An 18951-nucleotide genomic window follows, 5' to 3' on the forward strand; every position below is an offset into this window, starting at 1 on the left:
GAGAAGGAAGAATTTGAAAGGTAGTCCTCAAGTCCCGTGAGGTAGGCAGGCTCCCTTGGGATAGCCACAGCTCCGCACACAGTCAGAGACAGATGTCCAGGGCTCTCTGCTAAGCAGGAGGAATTAGGGCAGAATAAACATTATGTCATAATTCCAGTGAATTTGCAACTGGGAAATTGGGGAGAAAAACCTCTTTCCCTAATTAAATAAAACTTCGGGGAATTCTCAGGTGGTCCAGTGGTTAGGGCTCTGCGCTTCCACTGCAGGGGGCATGGGTTTGATCCCTGGTCTGGGGAACTAAGATCTCGCATGCTGCACGGCATGGGCAAAACAAAAAAAAATTTTTTTTTCTTATAATACATACTTTCTCTTACAGCCAGAGCCAATGTTAATGCAGTTAAAACTAACCCTTATATAAAAATCAGATACAGTACACGTAAAATTTTAATAAAGATCCTAGCATTTCAAACCTCTGACCCCCAGGCTCTGAAAGCTTTCTCCAGTCTTAAGGCATTCATGGCATAGGTTCCAAAATTGTCAATTCCCTCTTCCTGGCCTGCATTCATGATAACGTCATAAAGTGCCGCAGAATCTTCTCGTCTGTGGTACAGCTCCCAACCCAGCTCACCTGAAATACACCCACAAGTGCCCACCAGAGTAAGAATGATGATCATTGAGTCTAATGTGCAATAGCCAAAACACATCAATAAATGGAGAGATTCCATTTATGCAATATAGACATTGTTGAGTTTTAAAAGACCAGTTCAGAAAAAGGTTGCAACCAAACCCCACTGCAAAGGAGCCTGCCATATCACAGATGCTTTTGTGCCCAATCTTGTCCCCCACACAGAGGGTAGCATCTAGGACATCTCATGACACAGAAAGACTGTGATGCAGGAGTTACTCTTGCCCCTTGACCTCAGCTTCATAATGTTAAGTCAGGAATTAGCATGGCAGAGTTTATCAAGAAAAGGGGTTCAAGGTTTAGACACCTCAACCCCCAACTCCTTGGCCCCAAATCGCAAGGCTTAAAGATAAAGGCAACTGGGCTTCCCTGGTGGCGCAGTGGTTGAGAGTCCGCCTGCCGATGCAGGGGACACGGGTTCGTGCCCGGTTGGGGAAGATCCCACATGCCACGGAGCGGCTAGGCCCGTGAGCCACGGCCGCTGAGCCTGCGCGCCCGGAGCCTATGCTCCGCAACGGGAGAGGCCGCAACAGTCAGAGGCCCGCGTACCGCAAAAAAACAAACAAACAAACAAAAAAGATAAAGGCAACTGATGACAGTTATTCAAATGGTCTTCACTGTGGGATAGCCATAGTCTCTAATGCCCCCCACTCCCCCCTTCTTCCCCATTTGGTCATTTAATTCACCATTAGAGCTGTGGGCAAAAAACAAAGAAAATGACACCCAACACAAAGAGTCTGCTTATTTTTTATTCTGCTTATGTTTTATTCTGGTCACCATTTTGCCAAGGTTGGGCAGAGGAAGGATGGTGAAAAGGGACAGCGGAAGCCCAGGGAAGAGCTATGGTCTTTATACTGTATGTTTGCCTCATTCCTCATGTCAAGGGCTGATGGTGAGGTGCTTCTCCAGGACAAACACCAGAACGTTAGCAACACGTAATTGAGTGAATGCCTGGGCACCCAGTACGTCTTCTGTGAAGGGACAGGGAATCTACAGGGAGTTAGAAGTGAGCCCAGAGCACCAATGGGGAGCATTCATTCATCCCTGTTTCCAAATATCTACTATGTGCAATGTTAGCTGCATAGTAAGTCTTCCCTAATGCACTTAGAGTCAGAAAGAAAGGTAGTAATGCTTTAAGAGCGGTGCCTGATACATTCACGATGTTCTCTATGGGAGACTCTATCAATGGGAGACCATTTTGAATGTTCCCAAACAGAATCAGCTGGCCTGAATATTCTGTCAACCCTTCCAACTATTCCAACAGCCATCTTCTTCCCACCTTCTTACCTACCTTTCCAAATGGTAGGCAGCTAGCTATGAGCCTGGAACAATTGGAAATCTATGGAAGGACTCTCTCAGACTAGGAGTGAATAAACAAAATTGTCAGAAGAGTCAGGCAGGAGAAATCTTTCTCCAAAGTTAAAATGACCAAAGTGAATGTGTGTGTGTGTGTGTGTGTGTGTGTGTGTGTGTGCGCGCGCTGTGTGTATGTGCACGCGTGCACACATTTCTGGTAACTGCTTTTAAATTTTAGAGCCTTATTCTAGGTTGTTTTCCAATTCTTACCAGTATAAGATATCCTGATAGCAGTGACAGGAATGTTGGAAACCTTTAAAGACTTGGTCTGAAGAAACTTGAAAACACCATCACTAAGATCTTCAGAGGTCAGTTTCTGAAGGACCTTTCTTGCATGTGGCCCTGCGATGCCAAGGACTCCAAGCTCATCGGTTATGTTTTTAATTTCAACATCATATCCACCTTTGACAGCCTCTTCTTCAATCCATCTGCATTTGAGATTCATAAACATCGTGTTAAATCCTGCTTGAATAATGCATGTTGGTAACAGATTATTTCTCGGAAGAAATGCTCTGTGTCTAGAATTGCCAGAAAGTCCCTAGAATGTCATTTCACATAGACCACCTCATTTTTAAAGTTGAGGAAACTGAGTCCCAGAGATGTTAAATGATCCTCTTTAAACTACCCACTTCAATGTGTGGGCAATTTTTCACAGTACGGAAGGACCCTTCTGTTTAAACAAACTCTGCCACACGATTCTTTTAAATAGTGACAGCCCTATTGCATTTAAACTGATGATTCAATCTTGGGGAAATTTTCTCTAATACCTGTACACAGGAGGCATGCTTGTGCTGCTAAAGGTTAATAATGCACCTGCCACCAGACACATACTTGCTTTGACAATGACAAGGAAAAGATTAAAACTCTAAAGACTAGTTTCAATTTCTGAGTCTTGATGAGTTATTGGAACCCAGGGATAGGGCTCATTTATAATTTATTGAGCACTCCCTGGAGCTACACAAGTCTATCAGAAAATGATCATCTGGACTGACACAAAGCTAAGCTACTAAGATGGCTCCCAATGCACCTTGGATTGGAGGATATAATTTGCATCATTTTACAACTAGAGTGAGAATCTGTCAGAGTAAGATGTTTACTAAACAACAATATTCCAAGTATTTTTGAAATACTGAAGATTAGAGATTTTAGAGCAGACTAAATAGTAGACTAAAGCTTCGTATGAAGGATTGACTTGGCAGGTCAATGATTTAGATGCAGCTTTGTGGCACAAAGCGTGAAAAAGGAAGAAGAAAAACCAGGGAGGCAGTTCACTAAAGTGGACCAAACATGGGCATCAGAATCAACAAGGCTGGCTTGAGCAGGTTACTTTAATCCAAACTTCACTTTCCTCACCTGAAATTGGGAATAATGCATACCTTGCAGATGTATCTATTAAAAGAATTTATTGAGATAACGTGTAATAATGGTTTTGACATATTGGTGATGCCTAACAAAAGGGAGTTAATATTATTAAAACCAGTAAACCCCATGGATGGACTACCTTTGGGAGGGGGATGGTCATAGGGGCCCTTCAAATAATGTCCTCTAAGAGACATGAAGTTTATTTAAAACAATAAGACTTTAAGAATTAAAGTTGTACTTTCAATTACTGGTAAACAAACAAACAAACAAACAAAACCTCGGTGCAAGATTGGGTCAATATACAACCCATGTAAAATTTTCTTACTAGGTGTACACTTACCTAAGATCATGAAGTTCTGATCCAGAACCAGTTATTAATAGAAACTCCCCAGGAGACTGGTGAGAAACTGTCAACTCAGCATATACTTGACCTTTTGGTGTTAACATGTGACTTATATTTGTAAAACCCACCTACACAAAAGAATTTTAAATTACCTCAGGATGAAATAAAAATCTTATGTGTCCTTTTAACACCACATGGAAATAAAAATGTGGTTGTCAAAAATGAAAAACATCTGAATGCTATCATTTCTATCAATTGTGTGAACTATCTGTAAACCTAAACCCATTAATTTTGAAGTTTTCAGTTTAAATGACCATTATAATTACTTGTCATAAAAATTACACTTCAGCCAATTTGGGGGTTCCCATTTACACAACTAAACAAAGTCATAAGGTCCTTAGATGATAATTCATTTCACAAAAATTTAAATTTGAAAATTAGCTAGAATACCCTTGGTTAGTTGAAGGGTTCTGGTGTTCATACAGAAATCATTAGGTGAATTGACATAACATATTGGTTTTTTTGAAAACAAGAGGTAGAGAATTAAGTAGGCCAGAATCCTGGACCTTGTACCCCTATAAGGTTATTTACCTTGGGAATGACATTTGCAAAGAGATGGTCCAACAATCTAATGGAGTCTTGACCTTTGATGTTAAACTTGCCAAATGGTGACAGGTCAATCACCCCTACCCTTTGCATAACCTGTTTATACTCAGAGCCCACAGGATCAAACCAGTTTGTGCGGCGAAAACTTGGCCTGAAACACAATGTTTGTCATAAAACAAGAGTTATTCATTTTCAAAAAATTACAGAATAAGGATATTTTAATACACCCTCTTTGCCTAGAAAATTTCATTTGGGGGAAAAGTGCCACCTGTTCTACAAATCATACGTACATATTGGAATCTACTTGATTTTTTAAGTTACTCATCTATCCCTTGACCCATTTCATAGTGAATGAAGTATTAATTAAGTAGAAAATAAGATAGGCCATGTGGGTTCTCAGATCTGGAAAAGAGCTTAGAAGTTAACCAATCCTGTAGTTTTCAACCTTGGTTACATATTAGAATCACCGGGGGGGAGCATTTTAAAAATACTAATTTGGGGGGCATAATTAAACCAGAATATATGAGGGGTAGAGCTATCTTGTTTGTTGTTTCTCAAACATTTATGCAAATATATCACTTGTACTTGTTAAGATACCGATTCTGATGCAGCAGGTCTGTGGAGGGGCCCTAGATTCTGCACTCTAACAGGCTTCATGCTGGTCCACCTGGAGTAAGCAAGGATCTGGTCCAACATCTTCATTTTGTAGAGAAAAGGCACAAAGTGACTTCCAAGGTCTTTGCATTAGTTAATGACAGAGCTGGGCCTGGAACAAAGGTCTCCTAACTCATTATGCAGGGTCGTTTCTAGTTTACAGAGTGGACTATTAATGTGGTATTTTAACTTCAGAGCAGGATGCTAAGTCTGCAAAATGAGTCTTCAGTGGTTTAATTATTAAAATAGTAGAAGAAATAGGCCAGGTCCAAACAGCACAAGGTGAAGAATAGATCTGGCATTTATCTGAGTTGTTTAGGAAAAACCAAACCGGTATTTTGCCCCCAGGTAATCTCCACTGGCTGACTACAGAGTCCAAATTCATTAATCAGCAACTGACCCTCTACTATACTTTGGACCTTTTAGATCTGATCTTAAAGTAGACATTAAAACCTGTTTAAATAAGCAAAATGACAGGTCAAAAAAAAGAGAGAGAGAGAGAGAGAATTGGACTTCCTGGTGGTGCAGTGGTTAAGAACCCATCTGCCAATGCAGGGGACACGGGTTCCAATCCCTGGTCTGGGAAGATCCCACATGCCGCGGAGCAACTAAGCCCGTGCGCCACAACTACTGAGCCTGCACTCTAGAGCTCGCGTGCCACAACTACTGAAGCTCGCGTGTGTAGAGCCTGTGCTCCGCAACAAGAGAAGCCCACACACCGCAACAAAGAGTAGCCCCCGCTCGCCACAACCAGAGAAAAGCCCATGCGCAGCAATGAAGACCCAACACAGCTGAGAAAGAAAAAGGAGAACTTAACGTGAAAAGGAAACTTTCTTTTCTCTTGGTTTATGGATTCTCATGAGAAAAAATATATAATCACTATTAATCCCAAGTACCATAGTATGCAATCCAAGTATAATGGCAACAACTTTAGAGGAATTCAGAGAATTGTTTTAGTGATGTGCTTTACGTTTTAGCTCAAACTAAAATAGTAAGTAAATGACCTTTTCCCCTAATGCACTAGCAGTGCATATAACTTGCATGATTCGATGCACACACACTAGAAAGCAGTTGCTTTGAGCTGTTCCTTGACAAATAGAAAATCCATATTTCCATACTGTTTCCATACTATGTGACTTGGTCAGGCATCCTAAACCAGGACAAACTTTAGGAGCCAACTGAAGCCATGTGGGGATTTGGAGAGGGTGGAGAAGGTTCTCTGAGCAACTGGAAAATGCCAAGCAGAGGCTTCATCTGGGCTGGTTGTAGGTCTCGCGAGGCCACATGGGTCCTAGATGTGGACCAACGTCACGTGGGATAAACTAAGGCCTGCACTGCACAAAAAGTGATTTTCGTGGGAAAAGGCTCAATGCTCTTTGGAATGGGGTGGAGCGATGGGGTGGGAGGGGGACGTGGCACCTCTCTGGGGTCCCTCCATTCCACCCCCAAATTTCATTCTGCGGTGAGAGTGACAGGCAGGTGAAGTCACCCACTTACCTGTACCCAGTGTCCTGGCCTGGTTGATAGAACCAGTGTGGCTGCTCCCAGCCTGCATGGAACCCCATGGAACACTTGGACTCCAGGGTTTTATAAAGCCCACTGACTCGCTGAGTTGGCCTCCCGGCAAACCGTTCTTCTTTAGGGTAACCAACTGAAAAAGGAAAATCGGTGCTCTGAATAGCATAGAACCAAAACTATAAAATATTTTGAAGGGATTCAGAAAATGGAAAACACAGCACTTAAAGTCTAGAAGCATATATTATATAGAATATATAGGTATATATTATATGTATAATATATCTGTATGTATTACATATATATGCATTAAATTTATGTTTTACAAAAACCCAAAGCTGTATTTATATTGATCATCAAAGGGTAAAGTAAAAGTAGATTTAAAAGTTAAAATCACTTATGCATTCCTCACATTAAAGATATATATTCATATAGATTCCTTTTTGTGTCTTAGAGGTACATGCTTTTTAGACTCCCTAACCATTCCCCCACGATACACAGAATAAAAAGCTTCTAAAGTCAGAAGTGATGTAAGTCAGTTCTGAACACACTTCATAGACAACGGTAAATGTGCACTTTACCAATATTGTTGAATCCATACGACTCTCTTGCTTTGGCCTCGGTGTACTGAGTTGTTGTCCACTTGCCATAGCGATTGGGATCCAATTCTATCAGATCAAAAGGAGGCTCTCCGTGCAGGATCCAGTCACTGAGATATTTCCCTACCCCACCAGCATGGATTATGCCATACCTTTCAAATACAGAAATAAATACCCTGTTACTAACACACATTGTTTTCCAACAATGAAACATGTCCATATATTTAACAAGGCCTCAAAGCTACAGTGTTCTGTGCTATTGCTATTCAGAACACACAATCAACATAATCTTTATGCTATCATATTTTTTCCTCCAAAAAAAAAATCTTTAGGCATCCAAATTAAATGTGCCTGACTTGATAGCTAGTTTCTTTCCACAGTTTCAAGAGCTGTATATCTGCAAAATAGTCTATGACTCTTAGCTAGTAAGCATGCTTTAGGAAAACGGAGGAGAGGAAGCACACAGGCAGATGTGGTTGGTACCTTACTAGCCCTCTTGAGCTATGATTATCCTCCCTAATAGGAACTTTGCAGTAGAAATATGTACACTGTAGAGTGGCACACCCATCTCTTCTCAGACTCAGTTTAGTTCAGGTTCCCATAGCAATGACCTCTGCACAAGGATCTTGGGCCATTATTGTAGAAGAAGCATTCAGACAAAGAGGCATTCAGCCAAGGACTTGTGGGAAAGAGGAGGAAGAAACAATGGCTCCTGTATTTTGCAATTTGGGTCACTTGGTGGGGAGGGTTGGCTTGTTTTCTATTTCCACATGAGGATGCTTTAAAACCAAGAACATGACTGTGGCAAATAATTTCATACCAGATGGAGGGATCACAGTTTAACGTCGCCCATGGGCAGTCCTACCCATTCATTCTTGTGGATAAAGGAAAGTCTTGATGAAGGACTTTACTGTGGGTTTGTTTTTGGTTTAAGTCAAGAGAAGCTTCTGAGGAATTGGATGAGCAGGGAGTCACCAGTAGAGGACCAGGAAAAGGAGCTACACAAGCAGACTTCAAAATGCAAGAAATTCCAGCACCCCAGGTGACAGCTACTTGGCCAGCATTGCAGCTTCTAAGAGCATGGGAGGACCTTAGCAAAGACTGGAAATGTTAACTAACTTTTTCTACAAGATACCAGTTTTTCTACTTTATAAAAATGAATGCTTATATTTGTTATAAGGATATTTCTCAAGCAGAATAAAACGAGAGCCATTTATACTTCTCTGGATAGTTTTAAAAAGAGACATGGCTCATCCAAATCACCCACAAACAATCTCATTAAGTTTCAAGAAAGCAAAAAAAAAAAAAAAATTAAATACATGCTTAAAATAATTGTGAAATATATGCTTAAAATGTTTATTCACTTAAAGAGTCCCAATGTACGATATACAACACTTGCCATTTTTGAGAGCTAGAGATACTGTTTATAAGACTTGAAACTATTTAAAGTTCTTCTGATATTCACTGAGTACTTACCATTTACCAAGCACTGTTTCCTTCTAACATGTACCAGCTGATTTATTCTTTAGCAACTCTATTTTACCAATGAGAAAACGAGCCTGCACTCAGGGGTTAAATAAGGTCACACAGCAATAAAGTGCAGATTCAAGATACAAACTCAGTCTTCTGCCCCCAGTATACCCTCCCTGTTATTGGACTTTACTTCTTCAATGGTTCTCAATCTTTTTTCAGCCAAGACACACATAACAGAATTTACATCCTTGGCAGACTCCTTGGGCATAGGGAGGGTTGTGCTTCGGTTTCCTGTGGTCTCACTGCTACACCATCATGTTCTTTCCAATAAACGGGGCAGAGTGCTGTTATTTGAGGATAATACTGAATCAAATCTATTTTTTAAAAGTAAATTTCTACAAATGTCAGCTCTATAATCATTATTAAGTTATATGTAAAATCCCATCCAACTGAATGCTATGAAACATCTATTGAGAGCACCTGGTGTAGTGGTTGAAAGTGTGAAAGCATAGAGTAAGAGAGATCTAGGTAGGATTTTTGTTCTGCCACTACCAGCTGTGTGACCTTGGGCAAGCTGTGTAACCACCCTGAGCTTTAGTCTCCATATGTGCACACGTTATGGTGCTGGTGGAGAATTAATTGACATGGCCTTTAGAAGCACATAGTAGGCAAGCAGTACATGGTGGCTATGGGTCCTTGTATAACCAACAACAGAGTATGCCTCTGCCCAATGGATAAGATTTTCATAAGGAAGTAACGTGTGAAGTGGAAGTGAAAGGGAACTTGAAGAGGAAAGAAGAGTGAGGCTCTTCTTCTAGGTCTAGCATTAATCTGTAGAACCTACTTCTTCTACATGGCCCAGCTGCTATGCTGTTTGAGTGTTTGTGTATGCTTTTTTTTTTTTTTTTTTTTTTTGCGGTATGCGGGCCTCTCACTGTTGTGGCCTCTCCCTTTGCGGAGCACAGGCTCCGGACGCGCAGGCCCAGCGGCCATGGTTCATGGGCCCAGCCGCTCCATGGCATGTGGGATCTTCCCTGACCGGGGCACGAACCCGTGTCCCCTGCATCGGCAGGCGGACTCTCAACCACTGCGCCACCAGGGAAGCCCGTGTGTATGCTTTTTTATGATAACTGTGACACTGTCTCTCCTCTCTTTAAATTTGCTGTTTATAATCTGTTGTAAGCCAGGATAACTAGATTCAATTCAATCCAACTCATTAAACATTTGGGGAGCATTGTGTTAGTCACCTAGAAGCAGAAGAACTTATTAGATTTGGTATAAAAGTGAAACAGCTTTGACTGAGGGTATTCTGTGAGTAAGGTAAATGAGCACTGGCATATATGTAGACAGTTTGCAAATACCTATTCTCTCGACTGGTTGGACTAGAATAACAGACAATGCTGAAATGCTGATCCCTGGGCCCCTCTCCAGACCACTGAATCAGAATCAATAGGAGGGGTGTCTGGGAATCTGTTTGCTTGTTGGTTTTCCAATTCCACACACCTTTCATGGATTCTAGTGATAACTAATAAGAATTTCACAGATAAGATGTAAAGGAGGATGAAACACGTGTAAGTGACTAACCACAAAGTTGGGATTCTGCTTTTTAACAAGCCCTGGTGCTCAGCCAGATATGGAAGTCACTGGCCTTCAGAACCATGGGATGGATCACTGATATAAATTGGGAGGGGTAGCCGATGTGAGGAATCCACCATGTTACATAAGAAATATCTTAGCAATCCCAACTTTTAAATAACAAAGCGACCTTTGGGGGTCAGACCAAATTGGTCAGAGAGAGTGTGGCACTTTGTCTGCCCCGACCTGTTATCTTCCCCATTTACCTCGCGACATCTACAACCTGGGAAAATTACCCAGAGCAATCAAAGCAGGAGTCCAACATCAGCCCCATACAAGTAGATACAATTTCTAGGTGATAAGTAACTAGTGTTCTAAAGAAAGCAACTTCCTAATTTCCTTAGTGACAGGTGTTCTATTAAAATATAAATATCATGAGGGCAGGAATACTGTCTGCTCTTGTTCACAGATAAAGAGCAATGATCTGCAAATATGTGTTGACTAAATAATTCAGTGATTAAGCTAATTGCAGAATCAAAAAGAATAAAATGTTTAAGAATAAATTTAGCAAAAGAAGTACAAAACTTACACTCTGATAACTACAAATCATTATTGAGAGAAATTTTAATTAAAAGTCCTAAACAAATGGAAAGACATCCTTTGTTCATGAATTGGAAGACTCAATATTAGGATGACAATACTCCCCAAGTTGATCTACAGATTCAAGGCAATCCCTACCAAAATCCTAGGCAGCTTCTTTGAAAAATTTGACAAGCTGGTCCTAAATTTTACACAAAAATTTAAGAAGCCCAGAATAGCCAAAACAATACTGAAAAAGAACAAAGTTGGAGGATTCACACTTCCCAGTTTCAGAACTTACTGCAAAGCTACAGTAATCAAGACAGCATGGTACTGGCATAAGGATAGGCATATAGATCCATGGAATAAAGTTGAGAGTCTAGGAATAAATCTATACATATATGATGAATTGATTTTGACAAGGATGCTGTGGTACAATAAAAAAAATAAATATTTGGTGTTTGTCCCCAGTTCCTGGCACAGAGCTCCTAAAACCTTTGGAATTTATATTATTTTGTATGCTAACAGATAGCTCCATGGAAGGGGGGCAGGGGAACTAGATAGCTTCAGAATAGGGGCTGGTCACCATAAGTTCAATCACCAATGGTCAATGATTTAATCAATTGTGCCTGTGTAATGAAACCTTCACAAAAACTCCTAAACAACAGTGTTCAAAGAGCCTTTGGGTTGGTGAACCCATTGATGCACTAGGAAAATGGTGTACCAGAGAGGGCATGGAACCTCTGCACCAGACCCCTCCCTCCCATACCTTGCTCTATGCATCCCTTCCATTTGGATGTTCCTGAGCTGTATTCTATAGAATAAATAGGTAAAAGTAAGTAGTTCTGTGATTATTCTACTGAATTATCAAACCTGAGGATGGGGTTGCAGGAACCTCCAAATGTGTAACCATTCAGTCAGAATTACAGGTGATCCCTGGAAGTGAGGACATCTGAAATTGGCATCTGAAGTGAGGACAGTTTTATGGGACTGAGTCCTTAACTAGTGGGGTCTGCACTAACTCTGGGAGTTAGCAGCAGAATTGAATTGAATTATTGGATAGTCAGCTGGTGTCAGAGAATTGGAGAACTAAATGTCAGAAGTGGTGTCAGAAAAAAGACATCATAGATGCCAACACATTTCAATGAGTAAAGAATAGTCTTTCAACAATTGGTGCTGGGACAATTGGCTATCCTCAAATGAATCAAGCTGGGCACTTACCTCATAGCACATACAAAAATTAACTCATAATTGATTAAAGACCTAAACATAAGAGTTAAAACTAGGGACTTCCCTGGTGGCTCAGTGGTTAAGACTTCACCTTCCAATGCAGGGGGTGTGGGTTCAATCCTTGGTCGGGGAGCTAAGATCCCACATGCCTCAAGGCCAAAAAACCAAAACATAAAACTGAAGCAATATAGTAACAAGTTCAATAAAGACTTTTAAAAACATGATCCACATCAAAAATATATATATTTAAAAGAAAAGAGTTAAAACTATAAAACTCTCAGAAGAAAACACAGGTATAAATCTTCATTAACTTGGATTAAACAATGGTTCCTTATACATGATATCAAAACTACATTCAAAAGAAGAAAAAAATTCACATTCTGGACTTCATCAAAATTAAAAACTTTTGTGTTTCAATGGCTATGATCAAGAAAATGAAAAACCCACAGAATGGGAAAAAAATCGCAAATCATGTATGGGATAAGGGTCTTGTATCTAGAATATATAAAGAACTCCTACAACTTAACAATAAAAAGACAAATAATCCAATTTCTTAAATGGGCAAAGTATACAAATAGACTTTTCTCCAAAGAAGATATATAAGTGATGTACAAGAGAAACACTCCCACATGAACATGCCTACATATGGACTCTATAGGGGATTTCCTAAGCCCTCAGTTACATTATACCTTACAGCTTCCTATCTTCATCAGGTTTTCTCCCTCTGGATGTCCCAAAGACCTAAACTTAACACTGTCAAAACTGGAACTCATTATTTTTCCAATTATTTCTTCCTTTGACCCCAGCGTCCAACCAGGAGTCAAGTAAGAAAGGTTGCCATCATTTGCTATTTTTCTCTCTCCCTTAAGACCTAATGCAATCAATCACCAAATCTAAATAATTTTGTTTCCTATCTCTCAGTGCCCACTGCTGCTTCCTTAGTTCATACCCTAGCCTCTCTACTGTATTGGAAGAACAGCATCCCAACCTGCCTTGTGCCTCTGATGAGACTTACTGCCTTGTTCTCAGCTGTAGCCCAGTGCCCAGAACTAGACCTGGTACAAAGCTGGCCAATCATCAAATATCAGTTGAATAAATGGCCAAATAAAATGGGGAAGAAAAGTAAAATATTAGAAACTGTGATATGATAGTAAGGTAGGCTTGACATTAATAGTCACCAAATTAATGGGACAAATATTAGGGACGAAACAGCAAATGGGTAATGGAACCATAAATAGTAAGCAACCAGAGGAATCATAAAGAAACAAAAATCACGTTGAACAAACATGAATTATGGTGAAAACTGCATGAGACATATTACACATTTGATATTTTGATTTATCTTTGTCTCACTGTGTTATGAAAACATCCTTGCGAAAGTGGGGCAAACTGACCTATCTGAACATTCACAACATGAAAGGAAACATAAATAATGGAAACGGCAGGAAATATGCAAAGAGAAACTTCCAGGAAATCATTGCCCTTCTGTGTACAAATCTTTTAAACCTATACAAGTCAAAGTTTTAAGACTAAAATTTTTTATTCCTCACATTTCATTGGTCATAAAAGGGAGAAGACTCTCTGCCTCTCTCCCATTTTCCATTCTTGGCCTGAGAGATGGGATAAGACTTCTCTAAACTACATAACTCTATAATAAATGTTGAATTACATAGAGATACTCACCCAAAGCCTATAGCCACCCAGTAGTTTCTGACCCCCTGATGGGGCCCTACCATAGGCAGAATGTCAGGAGAATAGGTGATAGGACCATTGACAATATTGATGATGTCAGCCTTCTTCAAGACTGGAACCATTTCCATGGCAGCCTCGACGTGTTCCATGATTCGGTCTAGATCAGACTCAAAGAGCTCCTTTCCAAACCCTGAAGAGAAATGCCATTGTGGTCAGGATGTCACAGCTGCCCTGACGTGTGCTCCAAAGTGATTTCAATCTCTGAATCAGCCTACATTTAAAGATGGCCCGTTAGGAAGGTATTGTACTTTCTTTTTTAAGTCTAAACTTGATATTTACTATCAACAGATGAGTACTGTTATATTAGTATACTATATTACTGAGAAGAATAATGTTATTTCCTGAAACAATAAATCATGAAAGTTAACCTTTTTAATAGAAAATTTTAATTTATGCATATTAGCAGTTTCCAGCATTTAGGCCGATCACAATTTTAAAAAACAAACAATAATAATTTGGTTTGTCAAGAGAGGTCTTTTATCCTTCAATTAACCATAGAAGTCTGCTTCATCCTCTCAGGTGAGGGCAAATGGGAGTTTGCAAAGTCATGTCAGGACAGTGGGGATAAATGAAAAACCACTTTAGCATCTAGGATGATGAATTCTAGACACCTTTTAACTCTTAGCGGGGAAGGATGGCATGGAGGCTTCATTCCTCTAGCCCTCTTCTATACACATCCGAGGGCCGGAATTCTGTGAAAAGAGTCAGGGTCTTGGAGCACAGTCATCTTCTCAGTCATAAAAGGCACTGGGATTGAAGGCAGGGCTATGGATGAGCTGCTAAAAGAATATCGCCACCAATCCCAGGGATGCTCCCACACAGCAGCCAGCCAGCTCCCTCTTGTCCCTCCTGTGGACTGCATGTCAGGTCAGAGAGGCCTGCAGATCACTAGGGTTAGACCAGGGCATGTGGACGCCCAGGGCCAGCCAACAATCTGGCTCTTCCTCCAACTGGAATTATTTAAATATTTGTTCAATAAATATTATTAAATATTTGTTCAAATATTTATTTGGAGGAGAGATTGCCAGCATGGGGGAAGAACAGAGAAGGAGACTCCCAGGTGGCAGATTAGCCCTCCCTCTGGGATCAGGAGCTATTCCCCTCAGGCCCGAATGTGCAGAGCCCACCCAGCAAAACCGAAGCCCTCAGCTGGCTGGCCCAACTTCTGTGGAAGGTGGTTTATCATTTGTAGTAATGTGGGCACAGATGTTCTTTGAAGAGTAGGAGGGAGGGATTCATTCCCTAGCCCAAGTAGCTTATCAAAGTATAATTCTAGAAAGCACAATTACCTCCATTTCTTTATATTCCCTATAATATCTGTGTGCCAATGACATTTTGGCTCCTTTTATAGATTAAAACCTGAGATACCTCCTTAGGTGAACCAACCCTTCATCTGGCTCTGCAGAAATGTTTCATGAAAAACAAAAACAGGTCCTTCTCTCCCTTGTAGAACTTGAAAGAGAAACTATGGTACCTCCTGAGTTAGCACTGAGGCCTAAGACTTTTCCACATCCATTCATGCAGCACAGGAGGGCTTCAGTTCGCAGTACCAACTTATCCTGCTCTGCTATAGACTTTGAGGCTTTCATTCTTAACAGGCTGGATGTCCTATCTCTGCTACCTGTTGTGTTTCCAACTGTCAAAGAACAAGAGCAGCTATATCCAAATCTAGAAACTAGACCAAGTAAGCAGGGGAGTAAGGAGAAAAGGGGGATGCAGGAGGTTGGTGTGGGCAGGTAAAAATTACCTGGGGCCTTCCAAAGCAGCGGGGAGCATCTTTTTCACCTTTCCCACCATAAATTCTCTTTCCTTATCCCCTGCTGTGATTGTTCAAAGGGATATGAGAACAGAATTTACCTCGAATCCCTCACTTCCAATGTCCCAGGTATCTGATAGTCTAGTATTATGGTGGCATCTTATTCTATAGCCAGCCCAGAGTTACAAGGAAGATAAAATAGATGTGTCTGCACACACTTCTATTTGCTGAACCTACCTGGAGGAACTCCATTGGTGACCCATGAGTCCTGAACTTTCATTTTCTCTTGACTTTCATATGGACCAAACAAAAGCCCATCCCTTTCCTGTCGGAGGTAATAAGATCCTTCCAGGTCACGGAGCACCGGGAGTTCTCGCTTTAAAGCTTTCACTTCAGGGATGGTCGATGTGACAACATACTGATGCTGAACTGGAATGAGGGGATGTTCTAGTCCAATCATCTTACCTACTTCACGAGCCCAAAACCCTGAAATAAAAAAATCATTTAAAAATGTCACCACATATAAAAGCATACCACAGACGACATTGACACAGCCATTTCAATTAAAATAAAATATTTAGAATACTTCAGTGCTCATGACAAAGTCTAAAGAATGTCCTAACAATGCAAATGAACTTATCTACAGAACAGAAACAGACTCACAGGCATAGAAAACAGACTTGTGGTTGCCAAGGGTGGGGTGGGGGAGGGATGGACTGGGAGTTTGGGATTAGCAGATGCAAACTATTATATAGAGAATGGATAAACAACAAGGTCCTACTGTATAGCACAGGGAACTATATTCAATATCCTGTGATAAACCATAATGGAAAAGAATATGGAAAAGAATGTAATATATATCTCTGAATCACTTTGCTGTACAGCAGAAATTAGCACAACGTTGTAAATCAACTATACTTCACTAAACTAAATTTAAAAAAAAGAATGTCCATAAAAACTTTACATTTTTTGCCATTGCAAAATTGAACAGGAGAAGAGAAGACAATATTTGACACTACCCCAGAGTTTTGAAGAACCTAAAAGAACTCCATTCCTGAAAAACCATTTTGCCCATAGCAAAGGTGTGCAAAAAAATTATTTGAAGGAAAAAAATAAACAACCCAAATATATAGAACGTACAAATGTTGATGAGAAAGACAGTAATGGACTGACCTTACTTGTAGAGCAGGGACGGTCAGGCAATGGAAGAGGCCCTGGGTCGATGTGATCAACATAATAATCATGCATAATAAAGCCCTACTAGTTAGTCCTCTATCCCCCAGACCCTCCTCTCCCCAAATTGTTGAAGCCTAAAATTCCACAAACACAGAATTGTTCTGTTAACTGAAAATTTGAAATGTATACACTTTGGGAGAGAGAGCCTTTTAAGTTTTCTGTTCTTTTAAAAGTTCAGTTTGAATATGTTTGGAAGATCCTTTCTTGCAAAGGCAAGAAGGCACCTGGTGTCCAGAGCAGGAGGGAGGAGGTGCCACAGCAAAGAGGAGAGGGCTCATAGATAAGTGGGAGTTCCCACAACCTATGTTTCTCCCTTCAATGTGCAAGGGGACTGTCTTCTTGGGGGAAATGAATATTATTTTTTTTCCTTTGCAAAAGATGGAACCAGATAATTTGTCACTGAAAGACCCTGGATTCTCCCCCGAGGTGACTCTTCAGGCTACAGATGTGGAGCTAAAGTCCAGAACGATAAAGAGACACGCCCAAGGTCACACTGGGAGACCCTGAAATGGTCACATCTTATTGGTTTTTCTTGCTACAGAAAGACTATTTTAAAAATCCAAGACTCCTTCACTTGTATAAAGGTATTTGAGAATCTAAAATGATAAAAATGATTAGTTGGCAGGGATGCAGGGTCACCTGACCCATCAATGAATTACTGGGGAGAAGAGGGGTTCTATTTGCTTGTTTGTTTCATAATAATTTTGAATAATCATTCAAATGATTAGGGAATCTTCCTTAAGTTATTTTTTTAGAGGCCGCATTCTCTAAATTTTTAACCATTTCTGTTTCTCCTTTTTTTGGCAATCTAATAAGGAGTTCTGAAGTCTCTGTCATTATGAAGTTCAGAGCTAATCACAAATCATCAATTATGAGTCTAGGAACCCTGACTACTGTACTCTTATATGGCATCTAAACATCACTCCTGCGTTCTGTTGTTTTATTTTGGCCTAACGGCTAAGTTGGTCACACTTGGATATCAGCCCCAGAAATGGGTGTCCATTTGCAAACCAAAAATCTTACCTGTGGGCATTAGAGCTGTTTGCTGGTCTTTGAATAATTTAATGACTTAATTTATTCTTGCCTAGGAAGATGTGAATTACCAATGTCAGGACTTTGTAGGATAATATAGTAAAGCCACATATTCTAGTTATATGCACTGGAGCAGTTTTAAAATATAAAAAGCCAAAATATTTAGCCTAGCAATTCAAACTACTGCAGTGCTTAATATACTTGCTTCAATTAAAAACATAAATTGAAGAAAATAAATCCTGTCCTATTCAAATATATTTATAAATTTCTGAATCCAATTGCTTATTAATATACTTCATCATTAAAACAAAGTGGAAGTATATGCATAAATATCATATAACTATATTACTCCAAACCCCATAGCAAGCTGGACACTGTTTTTCCCTATGTGGTGGTGTCTGTTGGCATTCTCTTCCTCTATATGTCAACCAAATTAACATAAAACTTGCCAGGATTACACTTCAACCCTTGCTAGATCACCCACCCAGCAAGTTCAAAGGGAAGAGAAACAAATGTGGAGGAATCCTCTATAACCTACCATTATCACCTGAAAAAACACTGAACAGAAGAATCAATAAAAAAGTGATCATTAGAAATGGCTTCCAATTTTTAAAACTGCAGTGACTGACAGAAATGGAGTTAAAATGAACAGTACAGGTTGGTGGACAGGTTTACTTCTACTAGATGGTTTATACAGTGACAATGATGTTTATACAGAGACACTCTCTGATGCAAAGTATTGATAAAATTAAGCAATTCTTTTTTGGCTGAACACTGGGCTTCATCTTGGCATGACCCAATCACATTTCTGATTTACCATATTAGGGAAATTCTTAAGTAAAGTTTACAAAGTTATCTCTGGGCTTAACGAGTCAACTGTAAACAAGGTCAAGAGAAACATTCCTCACCATGCAAAGAAAAAGCTTGCATCACAGTGAATAGCTCCTGCCCTTGCCCTCGAGCTGCCTCTGGGGCTCAGGTTAGACCTAAGGTAGAGTGAAGCTGCCTGGAGGGGTGGGATAGGGAGGGTGGGAGGGAGGGAGACGCAAGAAGGAAGAGATATGGGAACATATGTATATGTGTAACTGATTCACTTTGTTATAAAGCAGAATCTAACACACCATTGTAAAGCAATTATACTCCAATTAAAAAAAAAAAAAGCAGTACTAAAGGCAAGTTAGCCTATTGCACACCAAGA

General features: G+C 40.2%; 1 protein-coding gene across 1 annotated transcript in view; it reads right to left on the reverse strand.

The window, feature by feature from the left end:
* DMGDH (dimethylglycine dehydrogenase) overlaps window positions 1-18951 on the reverse strand; it is a 60810-nt gene that overhangs the window by 23785 nt on the left and 18074 nt on the right. The window contains exons 6-13 of the mRNA XM_019929226.3: window positions 15723-15971; window positions 13661-13859; window positions 7103-7272; window positions 6504-6657; window positions 4338-4503; window positions 3744-3874; window positions 2252-2469; window positions 471-628 (exon numbers count right to left, since the gene is read on the reverse strand). Coding sequence (XP_019784785.1) covers window positions 471-628; window positions 2252-2469; window positions 3744-3874; window positions 4338-4503; window positions 6504-6657; window positions 7103-7272; window positions 13661-13859; window positions 15723-15971 — 1445 coding nt within the window. The remainder of the gene's footprint in view (window positions 1-470; window positions 629-2251; window positions 2470-3743; window positions 3875-4337; window positions 4504-6503; window positions 6658-7102; window positions 7273-13660; window positions 13860-15722; window positions 15972-18951) is intronic.

Source organism: Tursiops truncatus, chromosome 3 (genome assembly GCF_011762595.2).
Source record: "Tursiops truncatus isolate mTurTru1 chromosome 3, mTurTru1.mat.Y, whole genome shotgun sequence".
Taxonomy (NCBI): domain Eukaryota; kingdom Metazoa; phylum Chordata; class Mammalia; order Artiodactyla; family Delphinidae; genus Tursiops; species Tursiops truncatus.